Source organism: Gouania willdenowi, chromosome 1 (genome assembly GCF_900634775.1).
Source record: "Gouania willdenowi chromosome 1, fGouWil2.1, whole genome shotgun sequence".
Taxonomy (NCBI): Eukaryota; Metazoa; Chordata; class Actinopteri; order Blenniiformes; family Gobiesocidae; genus Gouania; species Gouania willdenowi.
Genome location: NC_041044.1, coordinates 28,122,013 through 28,142,584, shown reverse-complemented (window position 1 = coordinate 28,142,584; position 20,572 = coordinate 28,122,013). Strand labels below are relative to the sequence as shown.

At 36.5% G+C, this 20,572-nt stretch overlaps 2 protein-coding genes across 2 annotated transcripts; both read left to right on the top strand.

Moving 5' to 3' along the window:
* Nucleotides 1-3,625: 3,625 nt before the first annotated feature.
* LOC114472337 (uncharacterized) lies at nt 3,626-5,022 on the top strand. Its single transcript, XM_028461563.1, has 5 exons — nt 3,626-3,696; nt 3,872-4,249; nt 4,390-4,521; nt 4,673-4,728; nt 4,817-5,022. The coding sequence occupies exons 1-5, from the start codon at nt 3,660-3,662 to the stop codon at nt 4,928-4,930; spliced, it is 717 nt and encodes a 238-aa protein (XP_028317364.1). The 5' UTR covers nt 3,626-3,659; the 3' UTR covers nt 4,931-5,022.
* Nucleotides 5,023-9,422: 4,400 nt separating this feature from the next.
* LOC114457356 (uncharacterized) lies at nt 9,423-10,736 on the top strand. The gene is made up of 5 exons (XM_028439130.1): nt 9,423-9,493; nt 9,669-10,046; nt 10,187-10,318; nt 10,475-10,536; nt 10,623-10,736. The coding sequence occupies exons 1-5, from the start codon at nt 9,457-9,459 to the stop codon at nt 10,734-10,736; spliced, it is 723 nt and encodes a 240-aa protein (XP_028294931.1). The 5' UTR covers nt 9,423-9,456.
* Nucleotides 10,737-20,572: the final 9,836 nt, after the last annotated feature.

Sequence of the window (20,572 nt, the reverse complement as noted above, 5' to 3'; positions counted from 1 at the left end):
ATCACATTTATGTTTGACCGATATTCATAACATACTAGTACAGTGCCCGTCGGAAGTATGCATTCATACTGTGGGAGCTTAAGTAGAGTTAATTATGGCCAAATGAGTATGTGTTTGAAAGTTGGATGTACAAAGAGGTGTACATACTCTGTACTCTGTAGTGTTATAAAGGGGTATATTTGTGGGTGCAAAGTAAAATAGTGTGTGTGATTTCCCTGGTTTAATTCTATGAGACATGAACATGATAAATGTTGTTGTTGTTTTGTTTTTTTTACTCACTTTTATATTTTTTTGTTTGGTGTATTTTTCTGTAATGTATGTTTTTTTGGAGTCATCGTGTATTTTCGCATCCTTCTGTTGTGTTTTTGTAAAATTTTTTGTGTAAGTGTTTTTGGTTGCCATTATAGAGACTGTGATTTGTGTATCTTTCTGTTGTGTTTTTGTGCATTTTTCTGTATATTTATAGTTATTTGTTGCCATTTTAGTATGATTCTGTTGTCATTTTGTGTATTTTTTGTATAAATATTTAGTTTTGAGTATTTTTTGTATAAATATTTAGTTTTGAGTATTTTTTGTATAAATATTTAGTTTTGTGTATTTGAGTCATTTTCATATTTTTGTTGTATTTTTCTGTAATGTATGTTTTTTGGAGTCGTGTATTTTTTATTCTTTCAGTTGTCTTTTTGTGCATTTGTTGTGTTTTATTTTACTCATTTAGTATTAGTATATTTAAATAAATACCATGTGTGTGTGTTCCGTGAAATGTTTGAGATGCTGATAACCAAACTCCATAGTGATTGTAGCGCCAATCAGAAAAACAACCAAACTGCGCAAAAGAAAACGTAAATTGAGTAAGTAAATTAAAGTATTACCTACAATTTGGCTGTCTTTTTTTAAAAAAACAAAAATCATTTTTTACCTTCAAACCGAGTGGTCAGAGCTTAGCTTCCATGCATTGAACGGGTTGAGGTCAAAACCGACTCCAGTGAAACAGCGCGTTATTGAGCAACAGTTATATGGTTTAAACAATGGGAAACGTGTCTGCAAAAGACTCACCAGTGGCTGACGGTTTCAAATGATCTATTCAGAGAGCTCCCGTGTTTGAGAAGCTAACGATAACATGGTACAGGAGGAAGTGGAGGAGGAGTGGCCGCACACGTGACTCTTGCTCGTGTGAGGAGCTGTGCAGTGTAATAGAGATAGATGGTGCGCTAGCGCCCCCTCACACCCTGAGGTCAAAAGTTGAATAGGTTTCATTTTGGGGCCGTCCAGAAGTGAAATAAAATTAAAATAAACATTTTGAAATGACCAAATTACTCCAAAATAACAGACACACACTTGGGGTATTTGGAACCCATTGACCGAGTTTCAGGTCGAACTCGCACCACGTCGGGGAGATATTTGCTCCACACACACACTCACGCACACACATACACACACACACAGACCATCCTTGCTTTTATAGGTAGATGTCAAAAAATAAATAAATCTAAATATCCTCCCAAAGAATATTTTGCAGGTGGAGACTGGTGTGATGAAAAGCTCTGTGTTTTGTCAGGTAAACACGAGCAATAGGGTTGCAGAAGTGTAAATAACCGAGGACCTGTTGGCAAAAATGAACCAATTGCATTCGTTACTGAAAAAAATATTCGATTTAAATGACCCAAGAATCTGCTGAGAGAATATCTTGTTCCATCAGGCAAAACCATCACTACGACAACGTTTGAGGGCCACAACGATGAAATTGTTTTTCAAGACTCAGAGAAAAAAATTCATCAAACCAGAATAAAATCCTAGGTTATTATTACAAGAATAAACTCTGCAGGTTGAGACCACATGAAAATGACACATTTTCATAGTTTCTTATATTGATGATAAATGTGATGCTGATGGGTCAAAAGATGAAGAAATTCCTTATTTGTGAAACCGAAGCAGAACTTTACACAGTGCTCCACAGACCTCGTTGTTTTTGTTTTTTCTGAAGACAAAATTGTTGCGTAAAACACGTTTCGCTGAATGAGCAGATATTCAATCCATCTTCTCAAGCCTTGCCTGCGACATTACCAGACAAACACACAGGTAGCATCAGGATAGAACACATAAAGTAATCTATTATCCTTCAGGGCTCAATTTAAACTGATGCATTTATGTTTTTATACCTGGTTATCCTTTACAGCAGTGGTTCTCAAACTTTTTTGGTTCAAGAATCCCCTTTCTCTTATTTCAGAATCCAAATACACCTTATGTCCGACCACAACATTTTGCTTAGAAAACTATTTAAAAACATCTATAGAGCATAATGATGGAATGAATGAGTGATAACACATTTTAAAGAATCTCATTTTGTAAATAAGTGGAAAGAAACAGTATTTAGTGCAGTGGTTCCCAACCTTTGAAATTACTTTTTGATTGGTGTAGCCCAGATATTTATCTGATAGCAGATATTTTTTTTTACTGCATTTTAGTTGAACTAGATTTATATTTCATAAAGTGAAAGTATAGAAAGTTGTTTATGATTGTGTGTTGTTTTAATTAAAAAAATTTAAAAAACAGAATAAGAATAATTAAAAAAATTCTGAAATCTATTTTAATTTTTCAGAACCTTCATGCGACCACACATGGGGTCCCGACCCCAAGGTTGAAAAACACTGATTTAGTGGCTCCTGAATGTAATTATTTCTATCGTTGTTAGTTTTTTTCAAATAATACAACACATGTAAAGTTGAGTATGGAGTAGGTTGGGTAATCCATTCATCCATCCATCCATTTTCTGGTTCCTGTTTTCCTGCTCTCATTGGGTGTTTGGTGGGGGTACACCCTGGACAAGGAGCCAGTCCATGTTAGGTAACCCAGTAATGTAATTATGTGACTGTTTGTTAATCCATTTGCCTCTAAAGAACATCAGATGGTTGCATGGTAACGTTTTGTTAATTGGAATTTAATTTATTATATTAATGCTTAGTTTTGAAATCAGAGGTGGTACAGCCATAAAGCTGCTTTTCCAGCATTTAGTATTTGCATTGAGAGAGAGATAACTAATGCACTCTGGTAGAAAATGTAAATTCTAGAATGCATAAAAAGTTGGGATTGCATTCAGCACTTTTCTTTTTACCTGAGAGATTAGAGCCTGGGTTTCATCTTATTTTCTTTTATTTAGCAAACGGTTTTTACTGTGATATTGTGGATAATGTCATATTCAAACAGCAACGCAATTTCATTCGATACATTTTACAAGTAACCAAAATTGTGGATCCGAAAGTGAAAACCACAAGATAAACTTGCATTTTTCACAAAGTAAAGAATACCATTGATCAATGGCTTAAGGGATGTGATAATCATCAGGTAAAACAGCAGATTGCTGTCAAAATGTTATCATCTTTGCATACTGTGCAGCCCAAATATCTCCTAACATCAATTTACAGACCAGTCTACTGTACTGTCAGCCAGGTTCTCAGTGAATGCTCTGCATTTTTATCATGTGAAGGAAAAAAATGTTTCATCATTCTTCATAGCAACATGAACAAAGAAAAATAACCACATGTTCCTCTACGCTGTCAAAGGACCGCCTATATTTCCTTTAATGAAAAGATTCAAAAGGCCGTCTCAAAAGTCTGGGTGGCATTTGTTCCCTTCCTTTCAACTCTGGGACATCATCACACATGGACGGCTTACATGTTTTTTTGATCGTACTCTTAGGTAATTATTCTTGGAAATTTCTACTTAAATAAAACATTTTAAAGTATAAATTTTGGCATTGATTTTAAATATATCCCGTGTAGTATTTAGCACAGTCCTATGTTGATTTGAATTGAAAGTAATCAAACATTTTGTGCATTTTCTTCTGTGTTTTATTTGTGTTTGAACGCTATAGGAGTCACTTCTGGTCATCAGTTGTGGATTTCTCATTCAGTGACGGCAGGAGACAACATCACTCTCTACTGTGACTGCAAAATATCAACTGGATTAATAATCCTGTGGTACAGAAACTGTTCCCACCAGAACCAGCCAACACTTGTTTTAGATAGTTATTATGAAACACGTGAAAGTCTTTATACAAACATCCCCCCTCGTTTTAAAATGATGAGAAATCATTCCTCTAACTCGTATGACCTGGAGATTTCAAACGTCACAGCTTCTGATGAGGGACTCTACTACTGTGGGACTAAAGAGACTAAAGTCGAAGAAATACAATTCATTTCAAGAATTTTTGTTTATAAATATGGAAATGTCACCACAAATGTCACAGTAGGTAAGTACAATGTGATTTTCCATCACAGCTGAAGAAGTGACTTCAGGTATTTCACTAAAGTAATGAATGTTGTTTCTGTTTCTTGTATTCTTCCTCCATTGGATCTGAGTTACTTTCTGAAAACTTTGTGTTTGATACAGGCTCCAGTGACCCTCATCCAGCTCAAAACTGTGACAAATGCTGGACGCTGCTGTTTTCTGTGTGTCCAGTTGTTGCTGTTGTCTCCTCTCTTCTCTCTTCTCTTCTGGTTTACCATGCCTGTAGGAATAAAGGTAACTACTGCAATCAAAATACTTTAAATTTCAAATGTTCAGGAGAATGAATGTATTTTTGTAAATATTTCAAGTCCTTTTTTACTCTTCTGTGTACCTTTTACTCTGATTATGCTAAGGATGTGTTAATATTGTTTATTTTCTGTCGTAGGTGTGAAAAACGATCAGATCATTTCTGACCTTGGCTCCAAAATAGTAATAAAACAGGTAATTCAATCATATAGTTTTTAAGAATATAAGAAACTAAATCATGGACTCACAATACTGTGAATATTCTAACCGTGTCTCATCTTAGGGAGAAGACGTATGTTATGCTGCCCTGAATATTCACCTTCAACAAGACCAAGGAAGAAAATGTACCACTTTGACCTTCTGTACGTATTCTGCCATCAAAATGTCAAGGATGTGATTTGCTCTAAAATCAAAGGATTGACTTTGATTGATTTTCAAACTGTCATACACAGTTTTAATTCCCTTGTTTTTAGAAAGTTGTTCATATATATGGCCACAATATTTGAGATTGAATAGTTTATTTATTGTAGTTTCATAAGCAATTTAAAATTGGTATATTTTTGGAATATGGGTGGGTGAAGGTGTTTACCAATGCGCTTTTGCGACCCCAATTTTCTTCATAGCAAACTTTGTTGTGTAAGATTTGGGGTTACTTTGGCAATGTAATAAAACTATATTATCTAATGTGGTTTGAAACCACTTAAACATTGTGCTTTGTAAAATTCTGTAAATAAGCAAGACAAGCTACTTACCTTCACGTAACACTGTGTTCATTTCACTCAGGTTTTTTTTGCCACATGTAGATTATTCAAACAAGCACATTACAAAACATCAGTGGTTGTACCGATTTAGACTTTTCTTGTGTAAATATGCTTAATGGTGTTTTAAAATCCCACGTGGGATGCGTCGTAAAACAAGAAAAAATTATTTCATTCATTCCTTCTTTCAGTCTGGAACAAACTCTCCACTGAATAGTATATTTTCACGGCCTCTTCAAATCAAAAATTAAAATACATTTATTTAGAATGTCTTTTAATACCCAGTTGGCCGACAACATTTTTTCATTTTATTTGATTTTGTTCTTAGTTTTTATGCTTCTGTTTTTATTCATGTAATTTGTCTATATGCTTTGTAGTTTTATTGTTGCTTGACCATTTGTAAAGCACTTGGGCTGCTTTAAAGTATATAAATACAAATTTCGTTACTTCTATGCTTGCTGTTGGCAATGCTGAAAACCAAATACTGTAATGCATTTGTGTTTTTTCCAGCCACCTGCCCATACATTAAATCAAAGAGGGGTTTTATGCTATAGCAGGTAAGATAATATAGGCTGTGTCAAATACAAACCATGTCCACCTATGATGTAGGCTTACTGATAATTGTTTGTGCTGTTAATAAAGTGAAACTGTATGATCAAAGTGTGTCCGTTTATATTGTACATTCTCACAAGTTTACGCGTGAACAGAATCGGTAATTCTTTTTCAGCATTTCTTCCTTTTCTGGCTTTTGCTGCGGCAACAGTTGGTGGGAATTTTGGATTTTAATTGTTCATAGATTTTTTTTTTAAAGAATTATTGTCTCTTCTTCCTTGTAACGGAAACTGCACTGCAGGGTTTTTATATGTTTGTGATTGGTCAGATGCTGCAAACACCGCACCCCCCTTCTTTTATGTAACTGCACACTGATCAAGATCGGAAACCCCTGTGTTAAATCACCCAAGTCATAACCAGCTTTGTGGTACAGCTGATCTGTATTGTGAATGTCTGGTTGAATCAAAACAGCTAACAGACAGAAGTAAACCAAACTTCTTTGTACAGGCCTCTGGTTGGGACACTGATTGTAAAGTATGATTTCTTATACTAAAAGTGTAACATGTAAAGTAGGGTGACCATGTTTTGATTTCCAAAAAAGTGAAGACTTGGCCTGGTGAAAGGAAGAAAAAGATGTGCAAGAAAAAAGTGTACAACAATAGAGATAACTGCATCCTGGAGAGGATTGTGAAACAAAGCCCATTCAAAAATGTGAGGGAGATTCACAAAGAGTGGACTGCAGCTGGAGTCAGTGCTTCAAGAACCAAAACGCACAGACGTATGCAAGACATGGGTTTCAGCTGTCACATTCCTTGTGTCGAGCCACTCTTTAACAAGAGACAGCGTCAGAAGCGTCTCACCTGGGCTAAAGACAAAAAGGACTGGACTGCTGCTGAGTGGTCCAAACTTATGTTCTCTGATGAAAGTACATTTTGCATGTCCTTTGGAAATCAAGGTCCCAGAATCTGGATGAAGAGAGGAGATGCACAGAATCCACATTGCTTGGGGTCCAGTGTAAAGTTTCCACAGTCAGTGATGGTTTGGGGTGCCATGTCATGTGCTGGTGTTGGTCCACTGTGTTTCCTTAGGTCCAAGGTCAACGCTGCTGTCTACCAGAAAGTTTTAGAGCACTTCATGCTTCCTGCTGCTGACCAACTTTATGGAGATGCAGATTTCATTTTCCAATAGGACTTGGCACATGCACACAGTGCCAAAGCTACCAGTACCTGGTTTAAGGACCATAGTATCACTGCTCTTGATTGGCCAGCAAACTCACCTGACCTTAACCCCATAGACAATCTATGGGGTATTGTGAAGAGGAAGATGTGAGACACCAGACCCAACAATGCTGAAGGCCACCATCAGAACAACCTGGGCTCTCATAACACCTGAGCAGTGCTACAGACTGATGGACTCCATGCCACGCCGCATTGCTGCAGTAATTCAGGCAAAAGGAGCCCCAACTAAGTATTGAGTGCTGTACATGCTCATACTTCTCAGTTGGTCAACATTTCTAGAAATCGTTCGGTCTTAAGAATAATTCTAATTTTCTGAGATATTGAATTTGAGATTTTCATTAGTTGTCAGTTATAATCATCAAAATTAAAATAAACAAACATTTGAAATATATCTGTCTGTGTGTAATGAATGAATATAATACGCAAGTTTCACTTTTTGAATAGAATTACTGAAATAAATCAACCTTTTCATGATATTCAAATTCTATGACCAGCACCTGTAAATGTCCCAGCCCTGAACTGAGGTAAAGCCTCCCCATTTAAATACAGAGCATTTAATTGCAGCTGGTGCCCAATCACCAGCAGCTGGTGCCAAGCAGGAGAACGCTGCTGGAAAGGAAGCCAAGAGTTCCTGCCTGCCCTACAAAATAAAACCCTATCCTGACAGTTATAGGTTTAGAAATTAATTTCTCTCTTTATGACAAAGACTTAAAAAAGATCCGAAATCAGTGGTGACTCAAGGCAGTCAGCTTTATTATGCATTATAATGTTCTGTCCTTCATATATATATATTATATACACCTTCTTAAAACCTCTCAATCATTGAAACAATATGAAAAACATTGGCTCCTAGAATTCAAACTATGACCAAAACAAACTCAAGGCTTAAAGAACATTAGATAATCAATAAATATACACAAGTTTACCAGTTTAAACTAACAAACTCTATATATGAAGTCAACAGAAGAAGAGAACAGAGCAGTTTGGTTGTAAAGAAGAAAATGAATCATGTGGATTTAACCATGATCACATTTCTCATTGTTGTTTTCTGATGGTTACTGTTTGAAATATCACACCACAAAAAATGATTCTTATGTGGTTGACATGTTTTTCTCTTAATCTAAGGCTCTTCATTTATAAACCTACGTCACATTTTATTGGATGTTGAGTTTACAAGACATTGGTTTTCAAGCTTAAAGATTTATCCGATACATGAAAGCATGAATACCATGAGTGACTGTTTGAGACTGTGGTTCTGCAGTTACAAAAAAAGACTTCTGGTATATTTAAACCAGGAAGTATTTACATCTTTGAAGGTGTGAAAAAAGCCTAAACAGGAAATACGACCACATGTCTGTCATGAGCGTTCAGTCCTGATATACACTACAGGTCAAAAGTTTTAGAACAACCTCATTTTTCCAGTTATTTGTTGCAATTCAAGTCGTGCAAGCCGAATGAATAGCTTGAAATGGTACAAAGGTAAGTCAGAGTTTAAGAAAAAGGTTTGGTGATCCAAAACTGAAAAAAAAATTGTACATTTCAGAATTATACTAATAGGCCTTTTTCAGGAAACATGAAGAACATGAAATGTAAAGCTGTTCTACAGCAATGAAGGTTGAATCAGCTTTAAAAGCTGGTGCTACTAATTCTTACAGGTGTTTCAACTTTTCTTGGTTATTTAAAACCTCCTATGTCTGCATAAAAGCAGTATTGGAACAAGCTTTGGTACCAGACCCTCTCGAGCATCAGTTAAACAGCATTGTTCATAGATTCCATTACTTTTTTTTTCAACTCAAACTGCTTATTTGTTCTGTTTTCATTTCAGTGTGCAATGACACAATAAACTGAATTATTTTCAGGAAAAAGAAACTAGAAAAAGTTTTTGACCGGTAGTGTATCTTACAATGTGAAATCATTTCACTGACCTTCACCTCTGAAAGCATTAAAGAATTGAACCTCTTATCTGTTAATTCTTCAATGTGGAAATTTCCTGAATACAAAAAAATATTGAAATTATTTTTTTTGCTGTAGCACTACAGATTGTGTTATTTGCCTTACTTACTATATCTCATTGTGTTGTTTACACTTTAAGTATAGCGGACTCAGACTAAAGCATCGCCTCCAACCAAATCTGAGTTGTTTTTTTTCTTTTTGTTTTTTTTTTGTTTTTTTCTGGAAACAAAATTTGTAAAAAAGAAGAAAAAAATGATTGAACACTGTTTAGACCAACATGAACAAAGAAAAATAACCACATGTTCCTCTACGCTGTCAAAGGACCGCCTATATTTCCTTTAATGAAATGATTTAAAAGGCCATCTCAAAAGTCTGTGTGAGACATTTGTTCCCTTCCTTTCAACTCTGGGACATCATCACACATGGACGGCTTACATGTTTTTTTGATCGTACTCTTAGGTAATTATTCTTGGAAATTTCTACTTAAATAAAACGTTTTAAAGTATAAATTTTGGCATTGATTTTAAATATATCCCTTGTAGTATTTACCACAGTCCTATGTTGATTTAAATTGAAAGTAATCAAACATTTTGTGCATTTTCTTCTGTGTTTTATTTGTGTTTGAACGCTATAGGAGTCACTTCTGGTCATCAGTTGTGGATTTCTCATTCAGTGACGGCAGGAGACAACATCACTCTCTACTGTGACTGCAAAATATCAACTGGATTATTAATCCTGTGGTACAGAAACTGTTCCCACCAGAACCAGCCAACACTTGTTTTAGATAATTATGATCAAACACGTGGAAGTTTTTATACAAACATCCCCCCTCGTTTTAAAATGATGAGAAATGATTCCTCCAACTCGTATGACCTGGAGATTTCAAACGTCACAGCTTCTGATGAGGGACTCTACTACTGTGGGACTAAAGAGGCTAAAGTCGAAGAGAAACACTACATTTCAAGAAATGTTGTTTATAAATATGGAAATGTCACCACAAATGTCACAGTAGGTAAGTACAATGTGATTTTCCATCACAGCTGAAGAAGTGACTTCAGGTATTTCACTAAAGTAATGAATGTTGTTTCTGTTTCTTGTATTCTTCCTCCATTGGATCTGAGTTACTTTCTGAAAACTTTGTGTTTGATACAGGCTCCAGTGACCCTCATCCAGCTCAAAACTGTGACAAATGCTGGACGCTGCTGTTTTCTGTGTGTCCAGTTGTTGCTGTTGTCTCCTCTCTTCTCTCTTCTCTTCTGGTTTACCATGCCTGTAGGAATAAAGGTAACTACTGCAATCAAAATACTTCATATTTCAAATGTTCAGGAGAATATGTTTTTTGTCAATACATCATATTGTTTTTTTCTCTTTTTATCTCTGCACCTTTTGCTGTGTCTATGCTAAGAATGTATTGTAACTAAATTCTAATACTATTTTTAGTTGTAGGAGTGCAAAATGAACAGAATATTTCGGACCTTGGTTCCATAACAAGAATAAACCAGGTAATTACATCATATAGTGTGAAATATCCTTAAGAATATGACCAATGAGCAAGTAATGTGAATATTCTAACCATGTCTAATCTTAGGAGGAAGATGTGAGTTATGCTGCACTGAATTTTCGCAAACACAGAGACCAAAGAAGACAACATACCAGTTCAGCTTTCTGTACATATTCTGCCGTCAAAACGTCAAGGAAGTAATTTGCACTGAAATGAAAGGAGAATTTTTAATTTATTGTCAAACTGTCACTCAGTTCTAGTTTCTTTGTATTTAGAAAGTTGGTCATATTAAATGGTCACACAACATTTTGTTCTTTAGACCAATCAAATGTGGATGTGTCTTGTTTCTTTATTATAGTGTAATATTTGAAAAGTATGTTTACTAATGCTGTTTAGGCTAAGATGTTCATTAGGCCTTCATAGCAAACTTTTTTGTGTGTGATAATGGGATTATTTTTACTTCTTTTCTAATCTTGGGGGTTGTCATCTTTCAAAATAAGTTGCAAAGTGCTTAAGGAATTACCCTTCAAAGATCATTTTTTAATGAAATCCAAATGAGGACCCAGAAATTTGGTCTTGGGGTCCCAAGACCCCGAAAATGCTGGTATAACTGGCTAGCAGTAGCATTTAGCTCAGGTCTGCTTTTCTTTAGATATGTCTTCCTGTTTTCACAGAGCATATGTAGTTTAAATGTAAAAATGTCTGGCCAAGAACATAAACATGTCTGTATTTTAATGCTTTTTAATAATAGGTCTGATGAAAGACACATTTTAACAGACCAGTAGCTTACTCTTAAGAGTGGACTTGCTCTTAGGGTTAAAAACTTCAACAGTTTGTGCCTTAAATCATCAACGTGGTGAGAATAGGGTTTAAGTCCTTCTTGGAACTTATTGTAAAATAAAATTGAGATTTTTTTTACATAAAAAGGTAAAGGTAAAGTTCTAAAACTCTTTAAAGGCATCAGGCTTTTAGAGAAAGTGGAAATGTATGCACACGTATGGCCTCATTTGCAGACAAGAACAAAAAACAGAGTATTTGCTAAACTTTAGATATCATTTTAGCATTTCTAGCCTCTTTTATGTCCTCTTTTTTCACAAGTCAAAATTTGGATTTCCCAAACCCATTTTCTCATGTTGAAGAAAGCCGTTTAAGATTATTTGATCTTAGTTCCATGGTGTGTTGTCTTACCTGCAGCCATCAGATTACAAAGATAAGTGTGCGGTTTTCTAAAGACCATCTTTCTTGCATGAGAACTGATCTTATCACTGACCTATATCTCTCAATGCATCAAAGAAAAACAACTCTTTACTGTGTGAAAATCTGTTTTTGTAAACGTGTCATATAGATACTTTTTCTGTTGCACCCAAAATTGAGTTTGATCATATTTGTTTCACTTAATTATATTATGTGGTCAGCACCAAAACTCAAGGGGAGAAGCCATGTTCTCAGTCAAGTTTCAAGTAACTCTAATACAATGCTTCCCAAACTGTTCACAGTCCCATACACCTTCAGACATTTGACCTGAAGCCGTGTACCCCCTACTCCTGCACTCTAAAAAAAAACATGTAATATAATGTCATATACAAAGTAGCCGTACAGTGAAATATGTCTCTGAATTTTACCAATCTTGTTGAGGAATATTACATAATAAAAACAAATAATAATAATAATAATAATAATAATAATAATAATAATAATAATAATAATAATAATAATAATAATAATAATAATAATCTGTAAGCACACAAGAACATATCTTATTCAGAATTATCACCTCATTTTATTTTTTTAAATTAATGTACCAAACATTTGTTGATTGAACATATAGCAGTAATACACATTCTTTTCTCTGAAACTGTGAAATACGACTTACTACTACTTTAATGAGAAAGGTGAGGGTGAGAGGATGCACATCACTCTGTAATGTTCGGGTGAATTTTAGTCTTTAATCGTTCTCCACACAAAGCCTTTTTTCTGTTTTTTACTTCACTTTTACACAAGTAGGGCCCTACATGGTTTGGCTAGCGCAAAGCAATGTAGCTCTCATCATATTTGTGTTTTTTTGATAAGATTGTTTCTCTATCCCCACTAGAGGGCAGTCTTACAGAGGCCAACGTGTAATTTCTGGCAATGCATCGAGGGTCCTGACTGCTGGTCTATTTATATTTTAGTTTCCAAAGTTGTCTGGCTGTTTTTCAATTCTATTCGCGTACCCCCGTGACAATTTGTGTACCCCTGGGGGTACCCGTACCCCACTTTGGGAACCTAGTCTCTGATGCATGCTGAGTAATTTTAGATTAACAACTTTATTTTTTTTAAAAACACACAACTAAACAGGCCATGAAGGAGACAGAATGTTACATTGCTGAGCAGTTACTTATTGCCAGTGGGTGCTTGACAACATCTAAAAAACAATGTTTCTGGACTCTAGTACCACACACAATATTTTGATAAGGCTTGATATTTTAGTTCACCACAGGTGCCTTTTAAAGGGCCCATGTTAAGCTAAATAGTCTTTCCTGTGCTTTAAATATCATAAAGTACTATTTAAGCTTCATACACATGCCCAAAGTGTTTTTTTCATTGATTCCCTCAGTCATTAGTTAGAGGGTAATTTGCTCCTTTCTGACTGGAGGGTGAGCCCAAACACCTCGCTCCAATTTGATGACGCGTTCCCACTTTGATGACAAATTGAATCAGCTGAGCTGGAGAAGCCGCGCCTCCGGGAAGCTCTCTGCTGTGATTGACATGTAAACAGACACGCCCACAAAGGTGAGCAATTCAGCGTCCTTCGCGCAGTGCTATGTATGTATTTTCTACAGTCTATGTATGTACCGGTGAACGCCCCGCCCCCACGCTCTGTCTCGTGTTTATAAAGCAGCATGAGCTCGGCTACGGAGTGGGTGGGGGGAGGGCGGGCCGTCCTCTGGCCCTACGTTACCGTGCGAAGAGGAGGAAGTTAGTGTCCTGTCTGTAGACACGCCCACTCATGAATATTTATAAGTGGGCCGCAAATCAGCCTGTTTGTGTAGAGTTGCCCAGAAAGTGACTTTTCAGAGGCTAAAACCCAGAAAAACAGGCGAGTTTGGGAAAATAAACCTATAAATACTATGTTTTTGGGGATAGGTAAAAAAATAGCGTGATATGGGACTTTTAAAGACAATAGTGCAGTTTGATGTGGTTAAGCAACACTCAGAAATTTAGGCTCAGCACCAAATAGAGAAGATAAATGTATTTTAAAGTTTCTTTGAAGTTTGATTGGGTTTTTTGATAGACCAAAGTCATCAATGAAGCAAACTGTGACACAAGTGTGCTTGATTTATACAGCAGCAAGTCTCTTCATCACATCTCTACGTCTTTGGTCTGGGGTTTTCTTTGTAAACTGCCTTTTTCTGTTTTCTTGTCTGTTCCTGTCTAATATTTTCTACCTTTTCATCCATCACTGTCAGGGGATGGGTGACGCCTTCCTAAGTTTCTTTCATCCAGCTGACAGCTTGTGTCGTTTTGCTTGACTATACAACAATTGAATGTTTGAGAAATCCAGAGAAAGTTGTTTTGTTTTGGGGTATTTTAATGAAAGGCTATTAAGTGAAAATAATTAGTTGCAACCAAAGCCTGCATCATGTAAGTGTTTTTTAATTGACAGTATTGTAACATATGTTGTTTTCTTTACGGGATTCAAATAGATTACGAATGTGCTTCTTAGCGAGTAAGAAAGCAAGATGCCCAATTAAATGGAGATTTAGGCTATTTGGTGATCAATTCCTTAAATTGAATTCTGTGTCACTCAGACACTTTTTCCTTGTGAGAAGGAGCATATAGTCACTCTGAATGTGAACACTGTCAACAAATGGTCCATGCCCCAGAAACACCGTCATGAATGGCAGGACACATCGATTCTCCAGCAGAACACGAGTGAAGCAGCTCAATGCCTCCTTCAGCTCATATTCTTTCATCTATATGTGAGTTTATGACACAGAACGTGATTCATCACATCACACCACCATCTTCTTTTGCAACTTAAATTCTTTTCTGATATGTATGCCCTCATTTTTGTGCTTTTCCATATCGTGAAAAGGGGTCAGCATGGGTTGTCAACAAACCTATGTTTGGCTGGCCTCAAAGAAACTGTGATTCAGAGAGGAATTTGACATCTTTCTGCCAGAAGTAACTTATGCTATCAATGGGCATGGTATGCTTGGTGAACAATATGTTACAACTGACAGGTGCAATAAATACTTCCTGAAAATTTACAAGGCATTACAAAGAGCAAAGAAGACGAAAGTCCTGAGTTCAAATCCAATTTTAACCCTGAACAAAAAAACAGAGAGCCAATTACTCCAGCTTTAAGGTCTCAACACTGCTGTATATTTATATATATATATATATATGTGTGTGAATGGGTTTAGTCCAGAATACATCAATAATATGTTAGTCAGGTACAAGTTTTTCCCACATAGATTTGGGAATCCTCTGCCATTCCTCCTTGCAGATCCTCTCCAGTTCTGTCAGGTTGGATGGTGAACGTTGGTGGACAGTTATTTTCAGGTCTCTCCAGAAATGCTCAACTGGGTTTAGGTCAGGGTTCTGGCTGGGCCAGTAAAGTTGTTCCGAAGCCACTCCTTTGTTATTTTAGCTGTGTGCTTAGGGTAATTGTCTTGTTGGAAGGTGAACCTTCGGCCCACTCTGAGGTCCTGAGCACTCTGGAAGAGGTTTTCTTCCAGGATATCTCTGTACTTGGCAGCATTCATCTTTCCTTCAATTGCAACCAGTCGTCCTGTCCCTGCAGCTGAAAAACACCCCCATAGCATGATGCTGCCACCACCATGTTTCACTGTTGGGATTGTATTGGGCAGGTGATGAGCAGTGCCTGGTTTTCTCTATACTTATCGCTTAGAATTAACGCCAAAAAGTAAAATCTTGGTCTCAAAAGACCAGAGAATCTTATTTCTCATAGTGTGGGAGTCCTTCATGTGTTTTCCTTTCATATGTCTTGCGCTGAGGCCTGACTGATGGAGGGCTGCAGTGATAGTTGATTTTGTGGGACTTTCTCCCATCTCCCTACTGCATCTCTGGAGCTCAGCCACGGTGATCTTTGGGTTCTTCTTTACCTCTTTCACCAAGACTCTTCTCCCACGATTGCTCACTTTGGCTGGACGGCCAGGTCTAGGAAGAGTTCTGGTCGTCCCAAACTTCTTCCATTTAAGGATTATGGAGGCCACTGTGCTCTTAGGAACCTTCCTTGAGTGCTGCAGAAATTCTTTTGTAACCTTTGCCAGATCTTTGCCTTGGAACCAATTTTGTCTCTGATTTCCTTGGGCAGTTCCTTCGACCTCATGATTCTCATTTGCTCTGACATGCACTGAGAGCTGTTATGTCTTATATATTTAAGACGTGTGTGCCTTTCCTAATCAAGTTTAATCAGTTTAATTAAACACAGCTGGACTTAAATGAAGGAGCAGAACCATCAGGAGTATCAGAAGAAATGGACAGCATGTGAGTTAAATATGAGTGTCACAGCAAAGGGTCTGAATACTTATGACCATGTGATATTTCAGTTTTTCTTTTTAATACATTTGCAAAAAATTCTACATTTCTGTTTTTTTCTGTCAAGATGGGGTGCTGAGTGTACATTAATAATAAATAAAATTAAGTTTTTTGATTTTATCAAATGGCTGCTATGAAACAAAGAGTGAAAAATTTAAAGGGGTCTGAATACTTTCCGTACCCATTGTATGGACACATGTCACATAGTGGAGCTCAGAGTTCACAGTATATGGGACAAACTACCAGCAAAGCAGAAGTCAGCATTGATTGAGAACATTGCTTAATCTATTTCAAAAGCTTTCCTTTGCTCTAATATTTATGACTGAGTTTCGTTTTTTTGGGTTTTTTGTTTTTTAAACCATAATGTCATACTTTATTTTCAACTTTGTTAATTGTTTTTAATGCTTTTATTGCACTTTTTTTTTTAACTCTGTAATGATTTATAAATGTTGCACATTTAATCGTGAAAAGCACGTTGAATTGTCTTGTGTGCACTATAGGAATATATTTTCCTTGCCTCTCTTTCAATTGTCAGCAGCCCCTCAGCAATCGATGTTCTACACCTTATGAGCCCAAACCTCTGGGGCAACATTGCTGGAGCCTGTTTTATTTTTAGCGGTGATTGTTTTGGAAAGTTAATATAAAACTTTTTTTTTTTTTTTTATGTGTCCCATAGAAAGTGGAGAAAAGTGATTTGTAGTTGTGGGCTTCCTAAGTCATCACAGAAAAGTAACAAAATGCCTGTACATTTCCCGAATATTATAATAAGTATATCCAAATTAATTCAGGGCTCACAACTGGACAGGTTGGCAATCCTTTGCAGGGCCACCACCACCAAACAGAAACATCATTTCAGTCAACTGAAGGAACATTTTGTACTGGTAAAGTAAATTTGTGCACCCAGAGAAAACTATTTGCAAATGTGGGGAAAACGTGCAAACTCCACATTAATTTGTCACTACCAAGAGTAGAAAACTAGTCCTTTGTGATGTGAGGTGAAAAGGGCTGCTGACACCAAACCTAAAGGCATATCCATGTATTCAATTTCCTGACTTTAGTCTCATTTACTTTCTTGCAACTAGATGGAAGAAATACATAACTAAAACAAGTCCATTTATATTTTATCAATGTATTATTGTATGGTACTTTTAATAATTGTGTAACACAACATTGTAAGTGAGAGGGTGAAAGTGACCAACACAAATATATATATATATATATATATATATATATATATATATATATTAACTTTAAATCGAGATAAAAGGTAAATATACTAATCTGTTGGAGTAGAGTTTATCAAAACAATACAACTCAGACAAAAAGTTAAAATATATTCCTGTGTTCTTCTGGCTCTGTGATGTTATCCAACTCTCTAAAAACATATTACAATGAAGACCCACCAAATGATCAAAAGATTGGAAATTAAGACAAACGCATGCTATGTACATTTACCTTAACTATATATGTTTTCACTATGGAGAGAAAAGCTGGAGCAAAGCTGTTTGAATATCACATTCAGTGTTATAACTCTTTGAATAAATTCACTTTAAGTTTAATTTACTCATCACGACCGATCCTCTTTTCGTGTTTAGTAGAGTAATACATTTCACTCTAGAAGGAGCTTTCCAAAGTTTGCTGACATCAATAGGATTACCTTGTTTTCAACAAGAGATTTAGGGGTTTCAACAGAAAGCCTATTCTTCAAACTGAAGGCATATATCAAAGCCAAACTGAACTTTATTTTCATTCACGACCATGCAGGGGAGCAATCTGCAAAATTGGATCCCTCCTTCTGCTGCACTCAGGCAGTGCTGGCATAAAAGGCCGAAGCAGGATGAACACGACGTATTCCTATTTGATGGCATTAATCCAGAGTCATTAGCCTTTGTGCCTGCATTGCAATAACACCAGGAGACCTGAACTAATTACTTTTTGTAAGGTTACACATTTGTTACAGTTCAAGAGAAAAGGGAAGTCATTTCAACCAATAATTCTCTCATAAATGAGCCAAAAAATGATTTGTTGCAGCTGCCATTTGGGATGTGCAGTAATTTTGCAGAGTTGATAATTATACGCGATTGAAAATGACTTTCATATAAGGCTCAAGGTCACATCACAATGGAGTCAAGGCAAGCTAAATAAGATGAGCTAGATAAATATAAGACTATATAAAGGTTATAAACACAGATAGCAACAGAGTTGTGATGTATGGGACTAATCCAACATTCAGAGCGACTTGGAGTTCAGGGTCTTGCCTAAAAACACAATGACACTCAAACAAATCAGTGTTATAAAATATGTGATGAGTGAATCTAAAAAGGCCACTAATGAGGAATTGCAGGTCAGATTCTGTAAGATCTATACTACACATGTTCTACGGCCATGTTTCTCACTGTTAAAATAAGCAGTACGTACTAACACTTTTCCATGATGTTAATTTAATAATTTTTTACCTTAAAGTTTTTCCCCTCCGTAATATAAACATTCGTCAATAAAGATAAACATTTATCAAGGTTGAGGAAATCTCCAGATAGAATATTTGTAGCTGGTAAAAAATTCTGCTTGAAGTTCCCATCTTTGATTGAAATGTTTCTGATACACAAGCTGGTGAACTTATAATGGGACAACGTTTGTTTCCTATTAGTCTTTATTATTGGTTTATCTATATTAAAGGAGGATATAAATCTGACTGAAAAACACAACTGTGTTGAATAGAAAAATCAGTTATCTCCAATTTGAACAAAGCCTAGATCTAGCTTTAGCTTTTTCCAATTCCCAATCATGTTATATGGACAAATGAACCAATAAATTCCCAGTGTCTGCCTCTGCTTGTTGGAAATACAAATATTCATACAAGATGGTTGATTTGTATATGCAGAACACACTATATATGAAAAGTAAATTTCAGGTTTTAAAACCCAATTATTCCTATTTGGTTTTACCTTATTAGTACTGGTAACAGTCTGTGACCCAATGGTTGGGGAACACTGCTCTAAAAAAAGAGTCTTAGTCTTTTTCACAATGCACAGATACAGCTACTCTTGTGTTTTCGTCTAATTGAATAGGGAAGGTTGTCACAGATGTGCTCGACCATGCACTTTGATTCATTAATAATTTTCTGAACAGAATGAACAATTCTTTCCATACAAAAGATTAAAGGGCTCATGTTAAGCTAAATGGATTTCACTGTGCTTTAAACATCATAAAAGTGCTATTTAAGCTTCATACACATGCCCAAAGTGTTTTTTTCATTGATTCTCTCAATCATTAGTTAGAGGGTGATTTGCTCCTTTCTTACTGCAGGGTGAGCCCAAACACCTCGCTCCAATTTGATGACGCGTTCCCACTTTGATGACAAATTTGACGCGGCACTGAGCTGGAGAAGCCGCGCCCCCAGGAAGCTCTCTGCTGTGATTGACATGTAAACAGACACACCCACGAAGGTGAGCATTTCAGCATCCTTCGCGCAGTGCTATGTATGTATTTTCTACAGTCTATGTATGTACCGGCGAACGCCCCGCCCCCACGCTTTGTCTCGTGTTTATAAAGCAGCATGAGCTCGGCTACGGAGTGGGTGGGAGGAGGGCGGTCCATCCTCTGGCCCTACATCACCATGCGAGGAGGAGGAAGTCATTGTCCCGTCTATAGACACGCCCACTCACGAATATGCATTAGTAGGATGTGTAGAGTTGCCCAGAAAGTAACTTTTCAGAGGCTAAAACTCTGGAAAACAGGCGAGTTTGGGAAAATAAACCTCAAATACTATGTTTTTGGGGTTCTTAGAACAAATGGAGATGGGTGATAAATGGCATGATATGGGGCCTTTATGAAACCATAATCTGTTTTTCTTGCTTGAAATTTTCCAATCAATTGTGTTCATTTATGTAAAAAAACAAGTAAGAAATGTCCATATTTTATTTGTGTGATGCGGAAACTATAACAAAAGCAAAAGAATGAGTGGTTGAAAGATGTCTCAGTCTCCCTCCCGGTGTTTTCTCTTATTTACTTTATAAATGTGACCAAACTGAATGAGTGTGAGCCTGCAGTTGTTTTTCTGACTTTGTGCTGGCCCTGCGGCTAAGTGCTGACTTACCCAGCGGGCTTTCGTGCTTTTCATCCAGAGAAAGGCTCCAACCCTGATAGAAGGCACCAGAATTATAGCAACCTCAGCTATGGATGTACAGATATGATAAATTGGCCGGTGGCTGCAAATACTGCAGCAGTAAGTTGTTATTTATAAATTGGTAGATTGAAGTTAATTCTGTTATTTGTCTGATATAGAATATATTGTAGAAAAGAAGAAAGAATACCCAGCATGCCTTAACAAAGTGTTTGAGCTTTCTCAGCCACAAAATAACATGTCAAGTTGGAATCAAATTGTGTCAACGATAGAAGTTTTGCTTCAGGCTGCAGAGGGATATCAGTGCCAGGAAGAGGAACTACAGCAGAGTCAGCACTTTTATTCCCTAGAAGCTACAGAAAGCTTT

Bases quoted from the DNA above. Each gene is read 5' to 3' on its own strand.
- LOC114472337 (XM_028461563.1), top strand. From the start codon at position 3,660: ATGGACGGCTTACATGTTTTTTTGATCGTACTCTTAG. The intron at 3,697-3,871 runs GTAATTATTCTT...TGAACGCTATAG, and splicing joins TTTTTTGATCGTACTCTTAG to GAGTCACTTCTGGTCATCAG. The intron at 4,250-4,389 runs GTAAGTACAATG...TGTTTGATACAG, and splicing joins CACCACAAATGTCACAGTAG to GCTCCAGTGACCCTCATCCA.
- LOC114457356 (XM_028439130.1), top strand. From the start codon at position 9,457: ATGGACGGCTTACATGTTTTTTTGATCGTACTCTTAG. The intron at 9,494-9,668 runs GTAATTATTCTT...TGAACGCTATAG, and splicing joins TTTTTTGATCGTACTCTTAG to GAGTCACTTCTGGTCATCAG. The intron at 10,047-10,186 runs GTAAGTACAATG...TGTTTGATACAG, and splicing joins CACCACAAATGTCACAGTAG to GCTCCAGTGACCCTCATCCA.